At 40.0% G+C, this 26351-nt stretch overlaps 1 protein-coding gene across 5 annotated transcripts in view; it reads right to left on the bottom strand.

Annotated features, from left to right (window-relative positions):
• LOC117407504 (HMG box transcription factor BBX-like) overlaps positions 1-25097 on the bottom strand; it is a 39767-nt gene extending 14670 nt beyond the window's left edge. For 2 of the 5 annotated variants that reach the window (XM_059028186.1, XM_059028182.1), the window contains exons 1-6: positions 24278-24872; positions 22793-22867; positions 8315-8482; positions 7234-7464; positions 4040-4238; positions 3024-3091 (exon numbers count right to left, since the gene is read on the bottom strand). In XM_059028186.1, the coding sequence (XP_058884169.1) occupies positions 3024-3091; positions 4040-4238; positions 7234-7464; positions 8315-8473 (657 nt within the window). In that variant the 5' untranslated portion in view covers positions 8474-8482; positions 22793-22867; positions 24278-24872. Of the gene's footprint in view, positions 1-3023; positions 3092-4039; positions 4239-7233; positions 7465-8314; positions 8483-22792; positions 22868-23173; positions 23826-23905; positions 24040-24277; positions 24873-24995 lie in introns of those variants that run through there. The other 3 variants (XM_059028183.1, XM_059028184.1, XM_059028185.1) reach the window with 3 other exon arrangements.
• Positions 25098-26351: the final 1254 nt, after the last annotated feature.

Genomic DNA, 26351 nt, shown 5'->3' on the forward strand with positions numbered 1-26351 from the left:
CCCAAGCCTTCCTGTCAGTGAGCATGTGCTGCTGACGCTTTCTATTCTAACTAGTGCTAGACAGACTCCGGTCTGGGAAACCCACATTCACGGAGAACGCAGACGTGCTGCCCGCGCTTTTGGGTCACTCCGTACCAAATTCATACCAAAAAGCAAACTCTGTAAAGGCCACTGTCATGTGAGATTGAGGGATACACAAAACTGACACAGTGACCCTGTGACCTGCTTAGTGATCCAGCACACCCCTTCTTTCATACCAGGACATTAATAATAATCCCTGCCTGCTGTATTGGAATGATTATGAAGTATTTGCCTCCTCCTGTTCTTCTGTGAACAAACAAATAATGCATCAATAAAATAAACAGGCAACCATTTCAAGCAGGCCAGCCTTTGCTGCAAATGCTCAAGTCAATAATCAGCTGCTCATGTAAGACCCTGCCACGGTGCTTTAGCAGACAGTTGTACTGCCAGTCCCCTACCGTCATAGAAATATTGTGCGTAGGAGTAATTAGGACCAATTTGCAGAGAGTAAATGGAATTTGTGGAGGATTACCGAAAACATCTCTCTAGGCATTTCCTTTTTTTTTTTTTTTTAAACCACTCTGTAATGAAGTGTCTGGGAGGGCACTGAAGAGATCCGGATTCCTTGCACTTGCACACACAGCCATGAGCCTCCCCTCCCTTTCATGAGCTGGAACATGCATCACACAGATTTGTGCTCATGCACTAAAGCGCAACTGAGCACGGAGTTGCTTCCCTGCTTCAGCCGGTTATAAATCACTGCACCTGGCAGCTCGCCCTCGCTGGGGTCAATGCAGCAGAAGATCTCTCTCTCTCTCTCTCTCTCTATTATTACACACACAAGCAGACCAGGAAATCAGTGGAAACACTTTTAATGGGTTCAGCAGAAAATCTCAGGGTGTCTTTCATGATTGCCATAGGTCAAATCTAAAAATATTCTCATTAATTTGATGAGCTAAAAAAAAGCACAGTATACAACACTGATTACGAAAGGCATATATGCCTGGGTCTTGGTGAACACTGTTTGGCGATGCCTCGTCTATTCTGGAGCTGTTTCACTCTATGATTTGGATGCAACAATATACCAAGGTCAGGATACCACACATATCAATATACAGGTCATGAGAGGATATGTACTTCATGTATCACTGTCAGGATACTGCTGGCCTTACTTTGTATCATTCATGATGGACTACATGCATTTCAAAACTTGACATATGTATTCAAGCATGTACCAGCATCAATTATAATTCACATTTAATCCCCTGTAAGAAACATTTGGTGGACTGCAAGCAGCTAAGTGCTTTTGGGCGTGCATCACAATATATCATTTAAAAGAATGGATACATGAGGTTTTGCTCTATACTAACTAATACGTTCTGCTTCCTGGATACACACTTGAAGTCAAGGTGTCCCCATATGGCATTTCATAATGAACATAAAATCATGCAGCAGCACCTTTAGGCACATAAATAACAATGTATAGAACAGACTAGTGGGGGTATTTGAACATCGGGCACCATTACGGGAGACAGGAAATACTAAACCTTAATCGGTCACATGACTACTTTCATTCCAAACCTTTTTTCTTTTGTATTTTGCAACCAAGAAAAATATACCAACAATATATGTGGAAAGTCACAGCCAGGGTCGGGTCCATTCCTGGTTTTCAATTCCAATTCTATTTGCAAAATCAATTCCCAATTGCAATTCCTTACAGGACAGGGGGGGAGATCTTGAATGCATTTGACAGTCATGCAGGTATTATAGTCTGACCCAAAGCAAAGTGACAGGAGATCACTGCAATCGGGCAAAGGAGCGGTGTGCGCTCAGCTACAAAAAACCATTTCACCAGGGAAACTTTCCTTCCTGTTTAGATAAGACATCTTTCCTCCAAAAACCATTACCAGGGAATCAAGAGATAAGAGGATTTAGGGTTTATAGTATCAAAAGGACAGCTTGCAAGAATGACAGCATGCTGCGTCACTGGCACTGTAGTGTATTAATATCAGGCTATGGACGCTTCCCATGAGCCTGTTCACAGGTGTACTGAAATAATGCTTTCTTTGCATTACGAAGGAGGATTAAATAGTGCAGACTTGCTCCTCTAAAATAGTCACCTAGTATTTCATTCTATGATCCAGTCTCCACTAATTCATCTTCTGGTGGGTGTGTGCAAAAACACTACAGTGGAGAATACTGTATCTCTTTCTGTTGGATTTTGTTTGAATTTTTTGGCACCACCTGGTGGACAATTTTTGCAAAATAAAAAAATAAAAAAAACACACACAGAATGTCATTGATTGTTGTTAAATTACACTTACTTAAACATTTCTCATCTTCCAATACTAGAAAGTAACAGAAATAATAGAAATACTGAAAAACCGCTTAGTCCCGTTGATATTCGCATTAACATCGAGCAACAAAACGTAACTTCAAGCATGGATTCATATCGGCTGTAAATCACATTTAGTCATTGTTCAGAACCAGCAGTAGTTTACATGGTCTGGCTGCACATAGACCACTGGTGTGGATCATGAGGCACCAGGACCTTTTAATCTATACTTCAAGATATCTGCATATTCCAGCAAATAATTAAAAAAAAAAAAAAGTGTGATAAGATAGCTTACCACTCCTTTAAAAGAGAAACTTCTATTTCATGTTTTATTCAATATTCAACAGATATTAAAAATTCACAATTTTACAAACACTCCATTGAATCCCATATGTTACGCAGTCAAAGGCATGGACTTGCAGTACTTTCTGCTTCAGCACCTGGTCTGCAGTTTTATAGATCCCCACCAGCATGGTTTGTCCACTGCTACACAAAAGCTTCCCCAAATTTGAAGCACTGCCTACTGCCACAGTCATCAATATCCATGCACACTTCTACAAATTCACCTCTGCAACCTGACTTCCGGTCTTTTCCGATTTTGTGATCACAGCTCACCATTCTATTACAAACTGCAGCTTTGATTTTAGTTTTAAATCAGTAGTCTCACCTCTCGTGCTGTCAGCGCATGCTCCCCCGCTAACAGCAGCATGCTGAGACCGCCCATCTGTGTAGGATCTGTGCAAAATACAGACAATGCAGGGGGTTTAGGATCCAGGTACTGCTCACAACCACATAGAACGGCATGCATTAAGAAAAAAACAAGTGAATGAAAGTAAAGTCGTCTCCATGTACAGGAGCACCTCCGAAGAGAACACTCCGCCTATGAGAACACCTTCTTTGCAGCGCAATGGATACAGTACCGTTTTGTAACCTGATAACTCATCATCAAACTTGAAATGGTTTATTCAGTCTTTTCAAGAACCGCCGTTATCTCATTGTCTAGTTTTGTATTCGGATTTCCACGAGTGCACCTCATCGCTACAAAATGGCATGTAAACAAGCACAGAAACGCGCCGCTGTTTCTCTTGCTACAAAAAGTTGGAAATTGTTCGAGCTCCTGAAAAAAACCTGAATAAGACACAAGTTGCAAAGCAATTTGTGTTTCCCGTTCTGGTGAGTTGCTTCACCATTCTGTTAAATAATGCTGTGCCTGTCTTGAATATTGCTCCTGTACATGAATTTACAATAAATCTAGAGCTGCTGCAGCATTTTTTAATGTGTACTGGGGTGTTGTGTTAATTTAGTTTGACAGTTAGTTTATTAACGTTAGTGTGTCTGTTACTTTATTATCACAGTTTATTAACATACACTTGCCTATTGCTTTTCTCTTACTTATTCAGTGCATTTCATATGTTGATGCACATGCGCCATGACAAGTAATACATATCTACTTATGTATTTATTGATTCATATTGTATCTGGTGGTTAACTGCGTCTTGCTTGCTTCCCAAGAGGTGTTCTCTTAGCCGCAGACTGCACTGTTAAAACAGACCACCCTCAAAAAAGAAGTTTGGAATCCGCAATATTACATTCACGGAAATCATGCTCCAAGGAAACATCTGTCCATGGAGACTACCCAACAGGCACACGGCAGGTCACCAAGCAGTTATTTTGAGAACCCACCTGCCATAGCGAAGTTAAGCTGTTGCATCTCCTCCAGCTTGCCCTTTCTTTTGGCAGCAGGGCAGTCCTTGGAGGGGTCTGGAGGGAAGCTCCACACTTTCTTCCTGGTTGTGACGGTGGGAGAGGGGCTCTTCACTGGCTTGTTGGTCGTGGGACACCACTTGTACCCAGGATTAGCCTTCATGAAGGCATCTTTATACTGGAAAAGAACAGGGAAGGAGAGTATGAGCGAGTGCAGGGTGGTGTTGGGGTTTACATATACCCAAACAGACAGTGTAGCTGGTAATGTATTTTAATGTGCGCCAAGTCATTCATGACAGACTTCTAAAAAACGTGCACACACACAGACTTAGTGTTTGGCTTGTTATGCAACGTGTTTATTTAAAATTGCATTTTGAAGTAAATGCATTATAAAACTTCTCTACTATGCCAGTACAGCACTGGTATCAAGGGAGCCATGCTGCATTCTCTACTTTCATCTGTATTTCCAATGAAGTCCACATCCCATGAATTCATAACAATGTGCCGATAGACCGGACAGACCCGGCTGTAAGCTCCTTCAGAGCCTGTGTCTGTCACTGCTTGCCCCTGGTTCACAGAAACCACCTGGCACTATTAAATAAATGGCCAAGTTGCATTACAGCCTTTCCGCGATAACTGAAAATGAACCGAGAAAGCGCTTCAGAATGCAGACAAGGAAACACATCATCTCATAACATAATAATCAAAGGCTGCAGTACAGTTTAGTCTGGCCTTGATCCGGACGGACAGACAGACAGACAGACAGACAGAGAGAGAGAGAGAGAGACAGAGAGAGAGAGAGAGAGACAGAGAGACAGAGAGAGAGAGAGAGAGAGAGAGAGAGAGACGTCAAGCAAGGCCAGACACACGCTTGTTTGTTATTGTCCATTCAATTCTAAAACAAGCATTTTGCTTAAGAGATCTTTACCGCTGTTGTCGGCTCGTTTGTGTGGCTTATCCGCTGCTCACTTCATGCACACAAACCTTTCACCCTGATCGCAATACGTCTTCCTTGCTGATGCAGGACGGAGGTGAGGGGGGGGGGGGGGGATATTTGGAAAGCCTTGTCTAACAAGGATTCATAGCCAGTGCTGTTGCATGCTCTGGAAACTGAGCCTTAACACAAAGGGGCCCCTGACTACAGACAATCCTGCAATGCAGAGCAGAATATATATTTACAGCCATGCTAATTAAGAGTCACCAGTAGACAGGTCCTGCAATAGTACTGAGAAACAACATGATACTCAGTGACTGGAACTAATCTTTACAGTTTACAAACAAGTCAAATCTGCTATAGATGATAGTATTTATTCATACACAGTCATTAAGGAAGCTTTCTCTACAGAAGTACATTTTGCACTGGAGTGTTGCTTTTCCTGTTTCCTGTCAGAACAAAGGGGCGGCATTTTATTCCCCCCCCCCCCACATTCATTTTCTATTCATTAAGATTGCTGTGTTACGCAAGCAGTTTCCCCATACAGTAATATTTTTGTTTAACAAACACTGTTTCCTTCACTTCTGAAATCAAGGGTTTACACAACATAGCCGTATGACTATTTATGATTTACTTCATACCAGATACTGATCAAATTTCCTCTTAAAAATGAACAGCACTGCAGGATCGCAAGCATGCCTTATTATCAGCCGTTATTTCTAATCGTTTTATATTGTCTTCCGTTCAATGTTTTCTCACGATAACCTACGAATCCTCAGTATGCAGGTCTAAGACATCAGCCTGTACTATCCTCAGTACAGGTTGTATAGTGGCCAATGAGCACTGGATAAGACAGGTTTCTGTTTGACACTGTGGAGGGGGGGCGACGCTCAAAACATTAACTCATGATCTTCCAGGCCTGAAGCATGCTCACAACTCTGAAGAGCTAAAGAAGCTCCTTCCCCCAGTCTAACTGGAAAGAATTCTCAAACACGCAAGCTCAAAAACAGGACGACGTGCTGCCTATTTTTACATTATGTACTGTACACCCACACACACCGATACAAGCACACACTCAATACAATGGAGCCCTACAACACAGCAGCTAGGTCACTCGGAACCTCACAGAAGCAGGGGTTCTTCCACCACACCACAGTGTCTCCCAGAGGGGCTGCCCGACACCAAGCCCCATGCTCTGAGACAGAGAAAACAGCACAGCCCAGACACATCCCACACAAGTGGTCTCCTTTCCCCTGCCGGCTCACACAAGGTCCGCAGTGACCTTTCCTTGATTTGCAGCCTTATCTGACAAGTTTTATTGTGTCTGAGAGGACCGTTACCCTGGATGCAATGCTGGGAGAGGCTAATGTTTTCTACTTAAGGGGGTCGAGGGCCCTCTCTCAGACATTCCAAATGATTCTTAAAGAATCCAGTATCAAAAAGTAACGGAAAACCAGCTGTCAAAAATATAAGCGCTGGTCTTCAGACAGGTAGCCAGTTTACAGAACGACACGTTACCAGCTTAGGTGAGTACAGTGCTTCAGTCATTCACTACATGATGATCAGTGGAAATTCACACAGGGGGCTCTAAAGCCCTACCTAGGAAGTTACTAGAAGCTGTCTCTTGTAATACATTAGAACCCCCATTTGTTTTCTGCAGAATGACAGACACCGACTTAATGAGCCATGCTGCTGAAATGTCTGTAGCTAACAAAAGAATGTGACAAATCTTACAGGTTTTGAGCTTCCATTTGCTACATATGTCTCAAATGTGCAGTTCTGAAAGAAACACATATTATAGAAGACATGTGTTTTCATTTTAAACCACATCTTGTACTACATTAGGTTAAAGGAGGCTCAGTTTCTATCTCACATGCATTTCCTAGGTCATTTCACCTCAGCATCTTCTTGGTTAAAGCATGTCAGTCAATTGGGGAAGTAGCTGGTTGAATGGTGACTGGAAAGGAGCTGTTGAAGGGGTGGGCACTCCCACCCACCAAGTGAAATGACCAAGGAAGTGCAACACTATCTCAAAGCACAGTTTAAAACTTATTTAACCTAGTGTAGTACCAGATATCAGGGTTTTAAATAAAATGTTTACTGTAACATGTGTTTATTTCAAAACTCCACGTTTGAGACCTATATAAAAGAGGTAAGATTTACAGAACTAGCTACAACTGCTTCGAGATTGCTGGGGAGGTCTCTGAAGCACGCTGGCTCTCCAGGGTTCCCCCCTCACCTCCTTGGCCATGTCGGTGTACTTCTGCTTCTCCTTGGGCTCCAGCACTGCCCACCAGTCTGCCAGGATCTTGGTGGCGCCGCGGTTGTCGAGTCGCGGGTGCTCCTGGCGCACCAGGGAGCGGTGCCGCTTGCAGAAGAGCAGGAAGGCATTCATGGGGCGGCGGGCACGCTGCTCTGAAGAATCCTCGTCCTCCAGCTCGTCCAGCCCCTCCGGGCTCAGCGCCTGCTCCTGCACAGACACACAACAAGCAGCGTTCAGCTCTCCCACACCGGCTACACTTCTTACGACAGTCTCACAAGGTTTAATTACCTACATGTTTAATATTGAGTTCATTTAAACATTACAAAGCGGGCATCAATTACAGATGCACACTGGCATTGTTTTAAAATCAGTTCACTTCAAGAATCCAGCTTTTGGGAGTCTTTTCAGGTGCAGAACCAGTGGTAGAAAATAGGCATTTTTTGCTGTGTAGTTAGTAAGTATGGTAAATAAGTAGAATTAAATAATGTAGATGATAGAGTATGATATAATGACATAATCATTAACACAGTTGTTATCTCAAAAAATACCTTATATGTATTACCATCATTTCATAGGTCTCACATTTAACCTATACATAAAAATGCACACATTACTGTAAAAGTGAATTAGATTTTTGAATTTTGTGGAATTAGTATCTGAGCTTTACATACTTTAAGCTGGATCAGTAAGAATTTAACAGCTCAATTAAATCTAAATAAAAATGAACTGTAACGAAAGGACCTGCAGACACACTGTTTATTTAAGATATTTCAGCAGAGTATGTCCCTGGAAGTTACACTCTTAGGCCCTGGAGTTGACCCAACTTGCACATTCCAGCTTTGACAGACATAACAGTACATAAAACAGGCCTGACTGCAGTTACTGTACTGGAATGTTTATTAACATTTTCAGTAAATACTAACAGTATACATTTTTACAGAGGAGGGGGGAATGCGATAATGTTTGTGGTCGGCTTTTATTCACAACAGCTCTGAAAACAAACCCTCTCCTTCAATGGAAACGGGAACTTTGTACTGCACTGTGAACCGTGTCCCACCTTGTCCAGCTCTTCCTCCTCGTCCTCCTCCTCCTCCTCGGGGAAGTCAAGCACCTTCTTGGAGAGCAGCGGGTGCCACTGCAGACACTTACGCTTTGGGCGCTTGCCACTCCCCTCTCCCTCCACCGGGGGCTCCTTACTCCGGCTGCCACCCTTCATTGTGGCACTCTGGGGGAGCAAACAGAACAGCAGGGCATTCATTCAGGCTCAAGGAGAACAAGTGTTGGTTCTCGGGGGTAAAGAGCCACAGTGGATGAATGCAGTCGCCTGTCACTGCCCATTTTTATCCATCTCTTTTTTCACATGCAAGTCGTTTAGTCTGAGTGGGGGGGGGGGGTGGTTAAATAATTCTCTTGCTTTGTGGGTGAATGCACTGTTAGAATATTTTATTGAAAATAGTTCACTGCCTTTATTACAACTGTAAAATAAAATCAGTAAATGATGTCAACGGGGGTCAGGATTGCTTTATGGTTTAATAACACAAAGACTAAGGAAAGGGGGCTTGAACTCGAATTACTGTTTGGTAAATGAACCCTTATACTCCCCTGTACCATTACTGTTTTAAATGTACACACTGTCACTCACAAAGAGATCATCTTTAAGCAGTTTGCTTTAATCTCAGCTTGAGACCTTTTGACAGTACAGTAAAAATGCACCTAAATCAGACATAACATTCTATGAACACCTTCAATGACATGGATGCACTGCAGCGGAAGAGCTCCCTTTTCAAAACAGGCACCATTATTAAGGTGGGATAAACTGAATACTGTCTGTATGTGATGGTTACGAGTTGGGAACGCAACACTATTTCTCTCAGGCTTCCCTCACTACTGTGCGATCTAGCATGACATTTATGGACATTGCTGGAGACCCTTTGATTGTATTTCTGATTTGACTTGTAATACACCCCCAGCCCCAAAGCCTGCATTTAGGCTATAAATAGACACATGAATCTTTTCATGTTCTCTTCTCAGCTGGAAAAGGTTTGATACCCTCACACTAAATACATATTATCCAGTCTGTCATAATCATTGGAGCTGCTGTATACTTTGTATAAAGAACTTGGTAACTAGAAGCTTTGTAACCTCCTCGGTGTTGTCTGATGGCAGTAAATCATCCTGTCAAATCTCTACAGATCCGTGTATGCATGTATGTATTAGGACCTGCACCTAATACTCTATCAGACTGGGCTACTATTTGCCCTCTTTACAGCCTTCATACGAGGTGGCATTAACTCCACAAGGTGCTGGAAGGTGTCAAGGGAAGTTAATGCATTCAGTCATTAATATTTCAGACTTGACAAGCCCCTCTAACCATCCCTAATTGTTTGCGATCACAACTGTCTCTCTTGGTGACCACTTTCCCTTCGATTTGTCATTGCTTATACAACGACACGACTATCATGCCTCTTTCGAATAGTGTCAGATCTTTGCCTTTCCCTGTTCCTGATAGACTGTTTGCAATTGTGCTGCTCCCACATCTTTCTTCACCCCTGCAGGTCCCCATAAGGCAGTGTACGCGATTCAAATAGCTTACTGTAGCTTAATATTGCTTTGGCCTCCCCTTTAAAATGATCTGGATTTATTACTTTGCAAGTTCAAATGTTGTAGGGGAAAAAATAATGTTTCTCTTAAAGGGAATGTAACATCTAATGAAAGAGAGCTCAGTGTGATATGGAGATTAATATATATATTAAAAAAAAAAAAAACAAACAAACAAAAAAACTCTTGAGCCTCTATTTAAGTTTTAGACAGCAAAAAGTAAACAAACCAGATTACGCGTGCGGACACATAGTCATCTCTATGGAAAGCCATCTGGGACAAAAACGTGTTGTACTGCTTTAGAGCGAGTCAGAATCTCATGGGACAGAAAAAAGTCAAGCACATCATTCTGAAATGCCTCGCTTAAACAATACCCAACTTCCTGAAAATGTTGTGCAGTGATTTTTATAGACTGTATACATATATATATATATATTGTTGCGACTTTGTTATTCGGAACGTAATAAACAAGAACCAAAACCGTGCGTTTTCTTCCGCCATTTCCACGTTTGTTTTATTTGAAGTGTTAAAGTTAAATTTCAGTTCCCATTTGCTTGTTCAGCTACAAAAAGGCACAAGTAAACTTCATGTTACTACTTTATGAAAACGTGTCTATGGCTGCTGTTTACTGTGGGGAAAAGGCAATGGCAAGGAATGAAAAAAATAAATAAAATGCGGTGTCAACTTTATGTACTATTTATTACGGGAATAAACAAAACATCGTTTAACTTGACCTGCTATTTGGCATCCTTTGTTTTGTAGTTAATTCACTGGGGTAAAGGAAGGCCTATGCAACGTATTCTTTACTCCTGGGATATTTCTCTATTTTAATGTGTTACATATAATAAGGTCTTGCTGTAAAATAAAGCCACGCCCCCTGCCCTTGCTGCTGTGCTGGCTCTGCCTGCGGTCAGAGCAATATAATGGCTTTCATTAATTTCTGAAAAACAAAACGGATATTTGAATGAATATTTAAATTATGAGTGAATCTCTGAACATGAAAATCCCGTGATCGTCCCAGCACTAGGTATGTGTGATCAGTTCTGTGGAGAATTACCAGGAGCCTCAAATTCATTGCACCTAATGGTTTATAAAAAAAATAAAAATAAATAAAAGAGAAGTCCTGAATCCCAGGATTGGGTGCAGGTCTAGCTTGAGTCTCTTAGTTACCGGCACACAATACATAATAAAAAAACTTTAAAAAAAGAGAACAGAAAACAAATTCAGCACTGAAACAAGCTTTACAGATTAGACAGGTACAGTAGGGTCTCCCTCAATGCAACTGCACGGCTGTAACTTGGGAGCCAAATAATTAAAAGGAACACCACTGCAAGATGATTTACTGCACTCTGCTGCCCCCTGGTTGTAAATGCAATATCACAAAAAAAAAGAAAAAAGAAAAAGATGTGTTCAAGTCCATAACGACCATTACCTGTTGGAGTGTCTCCAGCATGCCAAGCTGGTATTTCTTAACCTCTTCAGTGCTGGTTAAATACACGATCACTCCACCACCTCATTACATCTCAGCCCCCACACACATTACTTCCGACTCGGAATCAGTGAGACACAATTCCCCGCGGGCATTGGGCTTGCCTGAGGTGTTTCTGGGTACATTATTACTTTACTGTTGTATCACACGTGTGGCTTTGCCTGGATCACCTCTTTCACATCAGCCTGAAGAAGTTTTTTTTTTTTTTTTTAAATACATTTTAGTGAATTTAAATGGAATTTTACTAATTTTACGTTTTTCAGTGATACAGTGATCTTTAAAAAATGTGCAGTTCATAATGCATGATTGATTTACTGCCGATACAGTAAATCAATATTTTTAAATTCACATGAAGCCCATTCCCCTCAATAGCCCTTGTTATTATTACACTACAGTGTTGGGCATGTAATAATCTGGATTGGGCATGGCCACTGTAAGGTTATTGTGCCCAGCGACTGAACAGGCAGCACCAGTACGAGATACTGGGATGATTACTGTACAGCTATGGCCGAATGTTTTGCATCACCCTATAGAATAAACTAATTTTGCTTCATAAAGTCGAATGAAATCTGCTGAATAATGTTACGTTAACATACTGAATTACATACTGTTTGTAGTTTTACATATAAAACGAAAAACTGACAAATTGAAAAAATGTGACATTTCTAAATCTAACATGAAATTCTGTTCTACTATTATGGCTTCCGGTAGACTTTTGTGATATCATTTAGTAGTTTCTTTGATGACATGATGTTAAATAAAATATCTAAATGATGTTCATATTCATATATATAATTAATGTCTCAATCCTAAAATTCTAAACGATGCAAAACTTTTGGCCATAGCTGTATATTCCTGGGTATCTCTGGCACACTCCTTGGCTGGCTACAGTCATACTTATCTTCACGCACCTCTACTGTTTTTTTCAACAGCCTCACTTCCATTTCCTTTTCTGCTACTAAACTCCTGGTCCACTCTCTCATTTTCACCCACCTTGACTACTGTAATTCCCTCCTCCTTGGCCTCCCCCCTCCTACGCTTTTACATCATTACAAAAATTCAAAATGCCTCTGCCCGTATCATACTCAAACTCCCCGGCGCCTTCCAAATCTCTCCATGGTCTTGCCCCACCTTATCTGGCTGGACTGATCACCCACTATGTTCCCCCATGTCCCTTACGCTCCCAATCCCTATTGTCCCTCTCGGTCCCACCCTCGCCCTGTGCCCAATCCCGTTTCAGTTCCTTTTCCCTTTTTGCTCCCCTTCATTGGAATAGACTCCCACTTATCATAAAAGAGAGTCACCCACGCTACGTAATTTTCATTCCTCCCTCAAAAACGTATCTCTTCTCCCTAGCCCATCCTACTGATACTCCTGACCCCTGACCTCCTGTTATGACCCCGCTTCCCTGACCCTGACCTAGCCTCTGGCTCTCTGCTTTCATATTCGCAACTCATTTGTACCTCCCCACCCTAGCCCAATAACTTACATTCTTTCTTCACCCACTTTTCTTGATCGTATTATTTTGTTTAAATTTGTAAAGCATCTTGGTTAAGGGCGCTTGTCACAGAGACGGCCGGAGTGGGTGGCGTCAGACCAGAAGCAGGAAATAAACAGACAGAGAGGTGTGGTTTGGTGGAGCTGAGCGAATGGTTTCGCTCAGCATTTAATAAACAGCACAGAAAATAAAAGGTTTTAACACAAAACACGGGACACGGCACTATACACCATAATAAAAAGACAAACAAAACGTACTACACTTAAACAGACAGACGAACAAACACGGTGAGTGAAACACTTCTAATTACTTTGTTTTATTTTCTCCTTCTCTCTCCCGTTCTCCACTCACCGAACACCCAACCCCGAGTGAACAAAATGTGCATCTATATATACTGTTGTGCTGGGATTCAATTACTAATTAATTATTCACTTGAATCCCAGCACGTGAATTAATTCTGTGCAACCCCGTGCTCACATATTACATTTAACCAGCACGTGAAGTGACTTGTGCCCTCCTCGTGTCTAAATACAAATCTACATTTTTAAATACACGTGAAACACAGACCCGTTTATATCCCGTGTACCAATGACTATACACCAACATTTACACACGCACGCACCACACAACACATAATATGCACACAGGGGCGGGGCACATTGCCACAGCGCTATAGAAATGTAAATAAATAAATAAATATTAAAGCACTCTCCCTGGTCAGAACAGCCACACTTTTCACTCTGCTCCAAGCACATTTGAGAGCAGGCCATGCATTATGAGCTTTTCCATTTCTTGGCTCTATTCTCTCCCTCTCTCTTTATTCTTCCACAATACAGTAGCTAAAAGGTCATACATCATTCTCTCCTAAAACCATGTTCTGGGGGCAAACGCTCTAATTATTTTTGATAGCTTGGTTGACTTCTTCAAATATATATGTATTTTTTCTTTATTACTATTATGGAGGTCTGGTGCTTTTGTTAGGAATTTGTAGACTTTGTAAAATGTGCTGAATAGGTAAATCAGTAGGAAAACCAGTTCTATTAGCAATTCTGCAATCTCCATCTGTGTGACACCCAAATGCAGTCACAATGCACAGGTTAAAATACAATCTCCATACGAACACACCCAATTGGTTACTTTGTATTATGTGTAATCTAACCAAAAGATCATGAATGATGATGACATTTTAAATAATAACAATCAATATTTCCTATAAAGTCAATTACCACTTTGATACACGATGATGACAAAACATGCAATATACTAAATCAAGACCCAGGCTACTCTACAAACATCTTAAGTAAACTACTGTGTCTAAGATACTAACCTTAAACAAGTGTAAATGTCTCCATGTCATGCTTCCTAATTCTGAGTTTATAAGAGCTTCCACCCCCTCCTTATCTTGTGACTGTGTGAGCTTGTGTCTGTGGGCAAGGGGACTTTCTTTCCGGTCCTTTTGACTCAAATGGATGTAGTAAAGCAGGACCGGACAATAACCTACAGGGATTCACAGCGGTCCACAGGTCTGCAGGAGGACCACAATTGTAAACCATATGCTCACTTTAACAGTATCACTTCACATCCCTTCTAAAAATGCTTCTGTTCCAACATATATTGTTTTGCGTGAGGAACTCCACCTATGCCTTGCCAACAACGATGCTAAGAACTACACATTAGCACTGGAGCAGCTTACTGGAAGGACGATACTTTTGAAATAAAAATGGTTTACTCTTTTAAAAAGACTTTCCTGTTATTATCGCTCACAATGTGAAACAGTCTGCCTCTGAGAACCGCCCAGTCATTTTTATTTGCACCACTCACAATACGTCCAATAAGTTTAGCCACTCTCTTAATACATTCACAATAGCTTCTGTCTAGCATAAAAACTAAGAAATCTCGCAGTGACCTGGAATGTGTAGGCCTTGGAAAGAAATGGCTGGTTGTTTCCGGTGAAGCGTCTGTGCCACTGGATACTTACTCGAATGTGGACCACATGACAGTGTACAGTAGTACAGTGAAGGGCGAAAGCCGGGAATGGAGCCCTGACCATTTCCAGAGCTGCAGGTACTGCACTCAGTCTACGGAGCAGCTCACGTGTAGGAATTGTTAAGGTTTTGGTTTCCATGGTAAACGTACAAGTTTCAGATGCTGTGCAAGATTGTCTGCCGGCATCCTTTTTCGGTAATAACAGCAGTCACAATCAATCTTTCCGAAGTACAGATTCCACTCTGCATATAGAATGTTCTGTTTGCTCAGGATCTGCAGTGGAACTGAATATTTTAGGCTATTCTGTTAAATGTTTGCAGACATAAGACTGCTCACCAGCTCCTTTACAAAGTGTGAACTCAGGCCCTGGGACACTTGGGTTTCCACGACAACTGAGACGCCTTCAAAAAGTACATTCTAAATGTAGATTTATATAGGAGATGCTGACCTGAACACGCATCACTGTACTGTATACCAAAACCTAAACTGAAATTCCACTGAAACAAGACAAGAGTATACTTTTTTAAATGCACACACAGAGACTTTTTCAAAGTGTTTCTGCCAGGTTTAAATAACTCCTATTTTTTTGAAGCGGTAAAAACCCTTGTTTATTTTACAAACCTGAAACCATACAACTACCGGTAAGTGATACATTTCAAGTTCTCTTTAGCCCCCTCTCGGTGCGTTTTGTATCTCATTTTTTTCTCTTTGAAAAAAAATAGGAGTTAAAGAATGGAGGAAACGTTTTGAAAATAAGGCCCATTCTATGTATCCAGACCGTACCTGACTGAATGCATGTCCCTAAACATACTAGTGATATTGTATCTGTATTTACAGTACATTCATTTAAAGAACAGTTTTAAAGTGAAGGAGAATGTCAGCCTCAGTACCAGCACATTCTTGGAGATGAGATGAAACTCTTCCTGACTTTCTGTGCAAATAATAAAAGAAGCCTAAAAATAGCATAAGCAGCCTTTTTATCCTTAAAAATGCATAGCGTGCTTTCAATGTGCAGCATTACCTATACGGAGCATTACAAATCAGCTTAAGAGCTGAAAAAAACACTGTTGAATGATGACTGAAAACAGCGTATAGATAAAAAGAAACATTTTAACACAACTCGCTGTTTTTGACTGCTAAACATGATGGGTATTGGCATATGATATGAGGCTTATTTAGCCCAGATGGCACAAAACACAGTTTGCTTAATAAAATACATACAGGATATCTTTCAGCACAAAGTAGACTTGGCAAAACAACGACCCCAGTACAACTAATTCAATCATTACAGTGTCTACATAGCTACAAGTCACACTAGTCAATTATACAGGTACACACCCAACACAAGGACCTGTTATCTGGTCTCTTGCGTGGAGTGATGTCATTTTCCTCGAATGCACTAGCAGGCAGAATTTTACAGTAGAGTTATGTCTCTGTTGAAAGTGAGACTATTAAGGAATTGATCATACAAATGTAATGTACTGCAAGTCCATCCTTTATCATACTGAGGCAATACAGAAACACCCCGACAACCCCACAGTGGTTATATACCCCCAGATTGAGATCTCAATACCTAAACACAAAACACTAAATAGTAACATACAGACGGACATCTGCATGAATAAATGAATATACTGTAACTTAATACTTTCTTTTAAATTAATTGCATTTACAAGCATAGGTAGATCTGGCCTTCTGGGAAAGCTACATTTAATTTTGCAATTGCTTATTATTATTATTATTGTTACTGTACAGTATGCGGTGCCACAGGGCACAGCTCAACTACCTGTAACTGACCTACAGTTCATTGTAACGAAACCATCTTGGGAAAGCCACATATACCAATAATACATAACATTATTTTTTAAATTATATATGTATTTAAAAACAGTGTTTAAAATCATATATACAATTTGAGATGTCTACATGCTGGAACACATGTTTGGAAATTCCGTTATTTGTGAAAATCTTCAGGTTTCTTTTTATTGTTAAGAGAAACAAAAACACACTGCTTCTTTAAAACTGTGAAAAAGGTAGGTCAGAGTTAATGTTTTATATTTAATTACTTTAATGAAGAACAAATATTCAAACAGAAATTTAAACAAGAAGCATTCATTTCTGCACCACCACTAATGTGTGGAGTCTTATTATCACTCTCACTTCTTGTTGCTGGTAACACACATATCCACCATGACTGTAAATACTAAATCAAATCCACCATGGAAAAGCAGGTCACCCTGACCTACTGACAAGGTTGAGGTCAATTCCAATGCCATTTCCAATTCATTTTTAAAATCAACTCCCAATTCCCATTTCCATTTAATCCATTCCAACACATCATTGATTAAAATTGCAATCAGCTTCTCACAGTGGCTTAAATTGAACTCACTGGCACTCAATTAAATTGGCATCAAATGAAAGCAGTTGAACAATCACAACAATGATGTCTCTAATTCCGGAATTGGAATTGATTTTAAAAAAGGAATTGGAATTGGAATTTAAAAACAAGAATTGACCCCAACTCTGCCTCCTGAACATCCACTGAACGTAAAATGTGACACATGCATAGAAGAACCAATTCCTCCATATGGAACTTGCTAAATAACGTCCAAACCAAGTTGTACAGTATCACAATTTGATAACAAGCAAAGACAGGAGGACAGGCAACTCCATATTCCGATTCTACACCCTCAAAAACTTGCTATAGAATGTGCAGCAGCAGGGACTCTCTCAATTGGCTAGCGTAAAGCTCTAAAGAGTGAGTTTATGTGTGAGCACCTCCTCTGTATCTCTGTTTTTGGGGTTACACATTCCCCAGTGGGGCATGATAAACTAAAGTAGACAAACTCAAAGGAGAATCGGATGCACTTTCAAATAATGGCCGTAGATTCATGATGAATTCCGACTGAATACCATAACACATGATGCCTTACACGTGGGACCAACATAACTTGTTACAAAGGACCATGGAATGAATACAGGTAATTAAATCCACATGAATTAACAGGACTGAATTCAAAATGAATTAACTTCAGAACTCACAAGAAGTGCATAAGTTCTCCAGGTGTTATTCCTGTGGTATTCACACAGAATTCATTATGCAATTATTTTAAAGGGTTCCCAGTTCATTCCTTCCCTAAACTGTAGATACAGTACCTTGCATACATAATCACTTGGACACCATTCGAGTCAGCATAAGTAACGAAATCCAAACAAGACAAAACTGATTGCTTAAATGAGCAATTCAAAAACTCGTTTGTTTAAAACGCGCTGCACTGAATCTCACAACAAGGCGAAACAAAATAATGCGTTCGTCATTGTTTAAATTATGAATCAATTAGGATTTCATTAACAAAGGCTGCATCCTTAAATACATCTAATCAGCACTCTATTAACAGTAAAAGCTGTAACAGATGGAGACCTCTGTGATGTGCACCATGTACGGGTGCTTCTGGTAAGCACTGGAGTAGCTTTAAAAAAATTAAAATAAATCAACTTTAACAAAAGTACAAATATATTTCAAAAAATGTAAACCTCAACCTTTTTTTTTTTTTAAATTAAGACATTTTTTTTTGTCAATCAGTAATACTACAGTGGCCTGTTTTAGACATAATACCGTAGGTCAGTGCTGGCCAAAGCTGGCCCTTCCACTCCTGGTCTTTGTTCCAACCCTGTTCTAAATTATTTAATTGAACCAATTAAACCTCAATCCAGACCCTGTAAAAGGTAATTATATCATGTTACCTGTTAAACCTGGCGTGGAATAGCCCTCCAGGACTGGATTGGACACCCCTGCTTGTAGGTTTAAGCGGCTTGTAAAACAGTAAAAAAAAAAAAAAATTCTGACCTACCTGGCGCTAATCATAAAATCGTTTACTAACCCATTCCAACGGCCACTGCAACGTATTTTAATCAGACTACATTAATGCTTGACATATGCAAGCTCTACCACCATAAGTCTAAAGATCCCCCTACAGATAAACATTGAACATCTTGGTGGATTCCATTCCTTAGTTCATATTCCGTTCTGTATTTCACACTGAGATAGGCTGGGTAACTAGCCTTCCACCCCCGTTAACAAGAGGAAGGAGCTTGGAAGGGAGGTAGGAAGCGCCACTGTACAGTAGCCCCAGTGTTTCCGGTCATGGAGACTGAACCCACTGCTTGTTCAAACCCTGCAAGACTGATAAATTGGCTTGCGAGTTACTAACCCTATTCCAGAGCCCCTCATTTAAAAACAAAACACAGAAAGAAAATTCTGATGCCAGGTTCTAAAATAAACAAGTCAAATTGGTTATTCCACACACACTGGTTTCATGTGTCGTTACTGCTAATAGATGTGATAGATGTGGTATTTTGAAATACCAGCAAGTCCTGCTTATAATAGAAGAACACATGTGTTTATTATGCAGGCCCAGCATATTGATTTCTGTTTTCTAAATGACGGTCATTATACTGGCAGACATCGTTTGAAATGCACCAGGTATTAGATGTCAGATACACTTTCAAATGTGGACTGATGTTGTCCAGATATTAAACTGATCAGAAGGATAATTATTTCTCGTGAATTCATGTTAAAATGCAGGTACAGTAGCATGGACTAGAATTCCATATGAAACAGTGTGGCATTAGAAATAGAAAGTAAATTGTTAATAAGTAGCCACCACATTTGAATAACTACAATTTACAATTACTGGTAATACTAGGATACCATTCACCTCCGATTCCCTTGCTTGCTGTAGGATAATGAAGCAGGAGTGTACTGTAACCTATAAATCTGCCAAGACCCTAAGAACTGCAGCACCTATAACACCCCAGCACTAATCAAAGGCCTCCATCACCTTTCCTATTGCTGTCACCTGTTCAACCCCAAGCCAACACAATACTCCTTCATTATTTCACTATCTGACGTCAAACAAAAACATGAACTGTGGATTACTTGACAGTCCTCACGCAGCGCAATGTAGCATCATTACTGTTGATTAGGAAATGACCTGAATGTGTGAGTTATTGAATCATGACAACACAAGGGTGCACTGTAATTATAATAAAACGAATAGTTCTAGTTTTACTGTGGGCATCTACTATTCCAAACCCATGAAGCACTGCGTCAGTGCCTGGGCTACAAATACAGCACAAGACGACCCACAGCAATAATATTGAGAAATACAGTGAAAACCACTTAAAACAATCACTGGTTACAGAATCAACTGCATACTGTAAATCAAAACCTTCCTCTTGTGTTGAATGATTTCTTTCATGTGATCAAAATAAAGTTGCACAAACGCGATCATCTCAAGAGGTTTCCACTGTAATAACAAATATCTTAAAATAGAAAACTGTACCTTCTCCTTACCCACTTTCATCAGTAACACATGCTATTATTAGCTTATTTTTTTTCTATCACACTGTATGTTTTGCTTTGGTTTTATTTTTAGTTGTTCAGTACCCACAGAGCTTATTTGCCCTGAAATCCTTTCATACGTCAAAACCAAAAATAAGAATGTTTGCAGCTGTGACGTCATCCTTTACTGTTATTCAGTTAACTGTGTGTAACATCATGTGATGTGTTTGCTTGGCACTATTACTCACACTGCATCATCAGCTTTTAATGGCTTTCAGACATGGGCACCTGGAAGACTTTGTTTTACTTTTCACAGCAAAACCAAACAGATGTGTCACATGAGCACAGATAAAAACAAGAGACCCTTTATTTCAAAGTCAAGCTCCTCTTGAATCCTTATAAAAGAAATGTTTTTTATTAGCAAATAGCTCAACAAAACTTAAAAAAAAACAAAAAAAAAAAACACGTGGTGCATTTTGTTATGTGAAATCCCCACACTAAAATGGTCGTCATACGCTGAAAGTCAAAGCTTGTACAGTCAGATCAGGAAAAAAAATAAAATAAGATGTATCCTATTTGCTTCTGTTAAGTCATCTCAGAACCGACTGCTACAGAAATAACCAAACGGCACAAGAATGCATACTTCGTAAACTTGCAGGCTATTGAATATTGGATTTGTAAGCAAGCCTCTAAACACTCACACACTACAAACTGCACTGCCAACTGCATCTCCAAGGAATAGTCCATTTGAGCCTTACTGTCAGCTTTGGGCAGTGCAAGGATCAGTGGCCCTTGGCTGTGGGACTATGCAGTAACAGGCACCCTAGCACACTGCCTGCACACTCGGACGAAAATGCATCTGCCAGCGCGACACACTAATGCACCAGTTCAACCCTACCTACTGTTCTGAAACAGTCATGCTTATAAGCCAGGTATTGCTAAACGCTGCATAACAAATTGAACATGTCAATGCATGCCATGTGTGGCGATGCAAGGAGGGCTTCTTAATACAAGGCTCCTAGTGTAAACGGTTTTGGATGGGCAGACATACCTTGGATTTTCATTCCTCAAAAATATCTGATAATTTGGTGCACACAGGATTACAAGTTTACAAAATCTATACGGGCTGGTACTGGATGTGTAACTGTAACAAGTTTTGATCCTAGTTCAAATCTTTGCCCTCTATGAAAGGCAAGGCTGAATGGATCACCAAAGTCTACTGTCAGGATGCAACACACTCGGCCATGGTCAGGTTCTGTAATGGTGATGTATAGGGACGAACATGACAGGTTGTAATGGGTTTTCTGGGGGTCTCTGTCATCTGATATTATTACTAGCCTGTTAGCAAAATTATAAACTCACAATATAATCAACAGTACACTCTAATAAATACAGGTTACATGTCATCATATGCTGCAGTATTCAACAGTTTGGTTAAGAAGTCAATCAATGTGACACAAGCTCTTTTATAATAGGGGGAGGGAGGTCACCCTCACTAATGCAGGGATGGAAATAAGACTCCTGTTGCATAGCCGTTTCACCCGTTCCAGGTTTTACTACGAGCTTAATCAGCCACAGTGTATATAGGTAACAAGCTTAGGTATGTCTTATTAAACTCATAGTAAAATATGGGCTGGATCAAAGTGCTATGCAGTGGGAGTCTTATTACCATTTTCTGGTGCTGTGCTTCAATAGCGGAAGTAAAAAGGAGTCCCAAAGACTGTTGAGCCATCCAAAAGTAAAACTCTTGTACCACATGTTCTTGCTGGTTTGGTTTTCATTTCTTGCACGTGGCAATATTGTGTCAACCCCCTATGTCAATTCTAAGGAGTAACATATCTGCAACTCGAGTATCTGAAGACTTGGCAGCTATGGTTTAGGCGAGTTGCCTCTGTGCTTTGTGATTTGACTTCTTAAGACCTTAAAACTATACAATGAAATGAACAAAAGGCGCTTGTGTCAAATGTAACTACTTTCTGTCCCACCTTGAAACGAGCTGCGACTTATGTGCAAGAAAACAGGCCCTGGACTATGGATGAATGGCATGCAATTCTTAGGCCAAAATTCCAGGAGCCATACGCTAGTAAGGCACAGTGTTTTCACTACATCAATACAACAAAGAGGGATATTCCTGTTGGACTGCATTTGGAAATAAGCGTTGGCTGACATCAGACATTCACTTTAATTTAAAATGTGAAATATATATATATATATATATATATATATATATATATATATATATATATATATATATATATATATATATATATATATTGAACAGCCCCACCTAAACAGGGCCAGTACACTACAGTATGTAGTAGAGACTACATCTACATTTGTTGAATTAAAAAATAGTTGCCTGCTTGTTATGCCAATCAATTATTTGATAAATGTTTCCATTACCAATTTTCTTATATAAAAAAACAATTTATATTTACAAAAAGTGCTTATTAGCCTTTGGAAAAGCCTATACCAAGTTTCTGCCTGTGACAGACTAAAAACAATGATAGTAATACAATATTAGTGGCACATACTATTAATAATAAAAAAAAGAGACCAACAAATATTAAAATCAAATACAAACATTGGATGTTGATAAATGAACAGTAAGTGTACTTACTTAGGTACAGAAAATGGAAATATCTGATAGATGAAGATGATGAAGCTGTCACTCAGCCTGTCATGTGATGGTGACCTATAAAATACAAAACACTGTCTCCTCAGTACTGTATAATAATTTTACAGTTTTAAGACACTGTACAAAACTCGAAATAACATGGAACACGTCGATTACAAAAGTCGGAGCGCTTCTACCAAACCAAATATTATCTAAAATGAACTTTCTTACGTGTGCATAATACATGCATGCGTTAATGAAACTGCAACCGAGCAATGGGGCATTTTATTACGTACTTCAAGCATATAAAGTTCACTAATGTTACCGTTTCAGCAACCATGATCAAAATTTAAAAAAAAAAAAAAAAAAAACCCATTTCGTAACTTTGTATCTGTCGATCGCTGTGGAAAACCAGCATCGCAGGACAGGTACAACCGAGTTCCTGTAATTGCAATGTTGTAGCAGTTTTCAGGTAAGCCAGACTTTCTGCTGCAAACCGGTGGCGATCAGTTCTCAATAACACTGAGGCAGTGAAAAAAATATATATCGTAGAGCGCTTATTAAGAGTCCTGGTGCAAAAGTTGGCCTTCAACGAATGTTGATTTCGTTGATCTCCCGTAATAATCTATGCCTGACCAGGCTCAAGTTTGCATTCTCAGTGCAAAATGTCGATCTCGGGTCTGACAAGACAGACAAGCGAGCGAGAGTCCATCTTGCTTTAGGGAAAACGAAGTACAAATCTCACTCCACTCAAAACTCCGCAAAACACGTTCATTAACAGTGATTTTCAGCCTGACGATTCGACACCTTTCATTACTTAAACTAAGGTTTATAAGTCCATATCTTCCAAAAAATGCGTGAATTTGGCCCGATCTCCGGCTCCGATCTGTTAGACGGAATAAACAAAAAGTACCCTGATGCGAGCGGCTCTACTGAACGTGTCATTAGCAGGACATGCAATGGTTTCAAACCCCATGAGCCACTTTGTAAACCGACATCACATCACTATTCGTCCACAAACTTTTTTGTAATTTGATAATTCGGGACTACTTGACGCTGTTTTCTTCTATTTAGTTACAAAATAGTAAAATATTCAGAGAAGGGAAGTGATCATACCGTTTCGCACAGAGGAAAGCAAACAGCTCCTCTCTCTCTCTCTAGCTTGTCTCTGTGTCGTACATGTTGTCTCAGGCTTTTTGCATCGTCTGTTTAACCACATAGTAACTACCGATTTGATTCAAACGCAGGGATGATGAATGTTACAATCTAACGATATTTTAATTGATTGCATACAGTTAGCCTAGCGATAATTATTGTAACAGTGAGGAGCGGCACACACTCGGTTCCCTACAGTTAGATCGGTGCAATAATAACATTTTCTGCTTTGGATGACCGAGTGCTCTCGTTAAAAAAGCCACTCGGATCTTATTCCGGGATAGATTAGCACCAAGTTTTCTGTCATGACGACCACTGAACATCACAGCTTACCTCTGAAACACGGCAGAAACACCAAGGCCTTCTCATTCCAGGCTCCGTGCACCTTTAAACTTATTGACACATCATAACAGTTCTGCACTGGTACAGAATATCACAACCATACTCTGAACACTTTTTGAAATTCTGCACTGCCCTCCGCATAAACTGCAACACTACAAACATCAACTCCCACAACTAAATTAACCTTGCTTGTTGTATTTGTCAAAATGAGGCACTTGTTCAGTCTTCAATTGCAATTTATCTTTTTGATGTTGCAGCACTTTCGTTTTCCTAGAGCAATTTTCTCAGCTTGTTTTTCCTGCCCTCTCCACCAAGTGTTCTCTCTCTCTCGACTCCACGGCACTAGTCAAGTGTGGATGTTTCCACACACAGCCTGATACTGACTGGCCTACCCATGTAACCATTCAGCTTCTGGCCTATATAGAGAGCATACCTCTCTTGTGCAAACTTTTTTTTTTTTTTTTAATGCAAAAAGAAAAAAAAAACTCGCTGAAAATTTGTCACCGAGAAAGGCGAGACACACACCGCACAGAATGCTGCGTTTGGCGTATGAGCCAGTCTCTCGCACACTGACGGTGCTGTATACGACTGGTACTGTATTAGGCAGTAAGTATCCGAGCTTCCTGTATGTATACGACAAGTAAGGGATTGGGGGAAAAAGTGTTTTGAAAATGAAGTGGAACGGGAAAAGTGTGCAAGTCGTACTTACCCCCTTAGTGGCCAGCCGGTGTTATTGTGTTAAAGTGAAGAGAGAAGCTTCAATAAACCGATCTCCCTCTTTCTCTCTCTGTGTGTGTCGGTACAATTTTGCAACATACACTGTACTGTACATGCACTGACTGAAAATATATATTTTTTCATGTAAGGCTGCCTCTGATTGGGCCGCAGCCTGAGAGACAGGCTGAAACAGCCACACAGCGAACACCTTTACGGGAGAAACGTTGGGAGAGACAGATAGATTATTATTACATCTTCATAATGTTCTCTGGACATATACTGCACAAAGGAGCAGGTAGGGGAAGTGAGGGCGAAATGTAAATCCAACTAAATAGAAACTATGCCTAATGTAATATGGACGTGGCATCATCACGCACCCGCCTAATACACGACGAGGCACACCAAACACGAAAGAAAAACTAAACAAAAAAAAGACAAGCCTTCTGTCTTTTACTTGCAAACATAGATCACAGACTGTCGTGTTCTGCACAGTACAGTTTGCACAGCACAGGAAAAATAACACAAACGTTAATTTAAAAAAAGACCAATTAAATATATTAACATCCAAATGTTACCATACTATTATGTGAAGGATGTTTGTTATTAACTGCCCTTTAAAAACTTACAAAATATAATAATAATAATAATAATAATAATAATAATAATAATAATAATGACTGGGGGTTTTCTTTTCAGACTATAACATTCTAGGAGCTTCATATAATTCTTCAGCATAATTTTTTGTTTTCTTAAAAATCTGATTCTATGTCATTGAAGGTCAAAGTGCAAACACATGACATTATTTTTTGCATACCTATAGTTTAATTATTATTGCCTAATATTATCAAGGGTGTTGTAGGGCAAAACACTAGCCAGTCTAAATGGTCAGAGTACTCTTGCTACAGTTTCAATGTGAAAGATATACCCCTGTAAATCTTGTTATGTCTATGTTGTCAAACATTTTTTTTCAAACTGGTAGCAACTGGTGTGCAGTGGTTTTGAGAGAACCTCATAACATGAAATGCCTTAACATCAGCCACTTTAACCATACAAGCGTGTATAATACTCTGCCATAACCATGCTGTAGCATTTTATTTTTGAGTTTATATTCTCATTCATAATGCACAGTTAATACAATATACAACATCAGTGTACCTTTACTCTTTCACACACGATTTCAGGGGTTCAGAAAGGTTTCAGGGGCTGTAATGAATAACACACATTCCAAGCCGACTTTTTCTCATCTTTTAACAGCAGGGAATCTTTTATAGAGAGCAGTGCTATGAGTCTCTCATATTAAAAATCACACACGCACATCATCATTGTTATACAAGTACAGCCACTGAAT

The sequence above is a fragment of the Acipenser ruthenus genome, chromosome 8 (genome assembly GCF_902713425.1).
Source record: "Acipenser ruthenus chromosome 8, fAciRut3.2 maternal haplotype, whole genome shotgun sequence".
In the NCBI taxonomy this organism is placed as follows: domain Eukaryota; kingdom Metazoa; phylum Chordata; class Actinopteri; order Acipenseriformes; family Acipenseridae; genus Acipenser; species Acipenser ruthenus.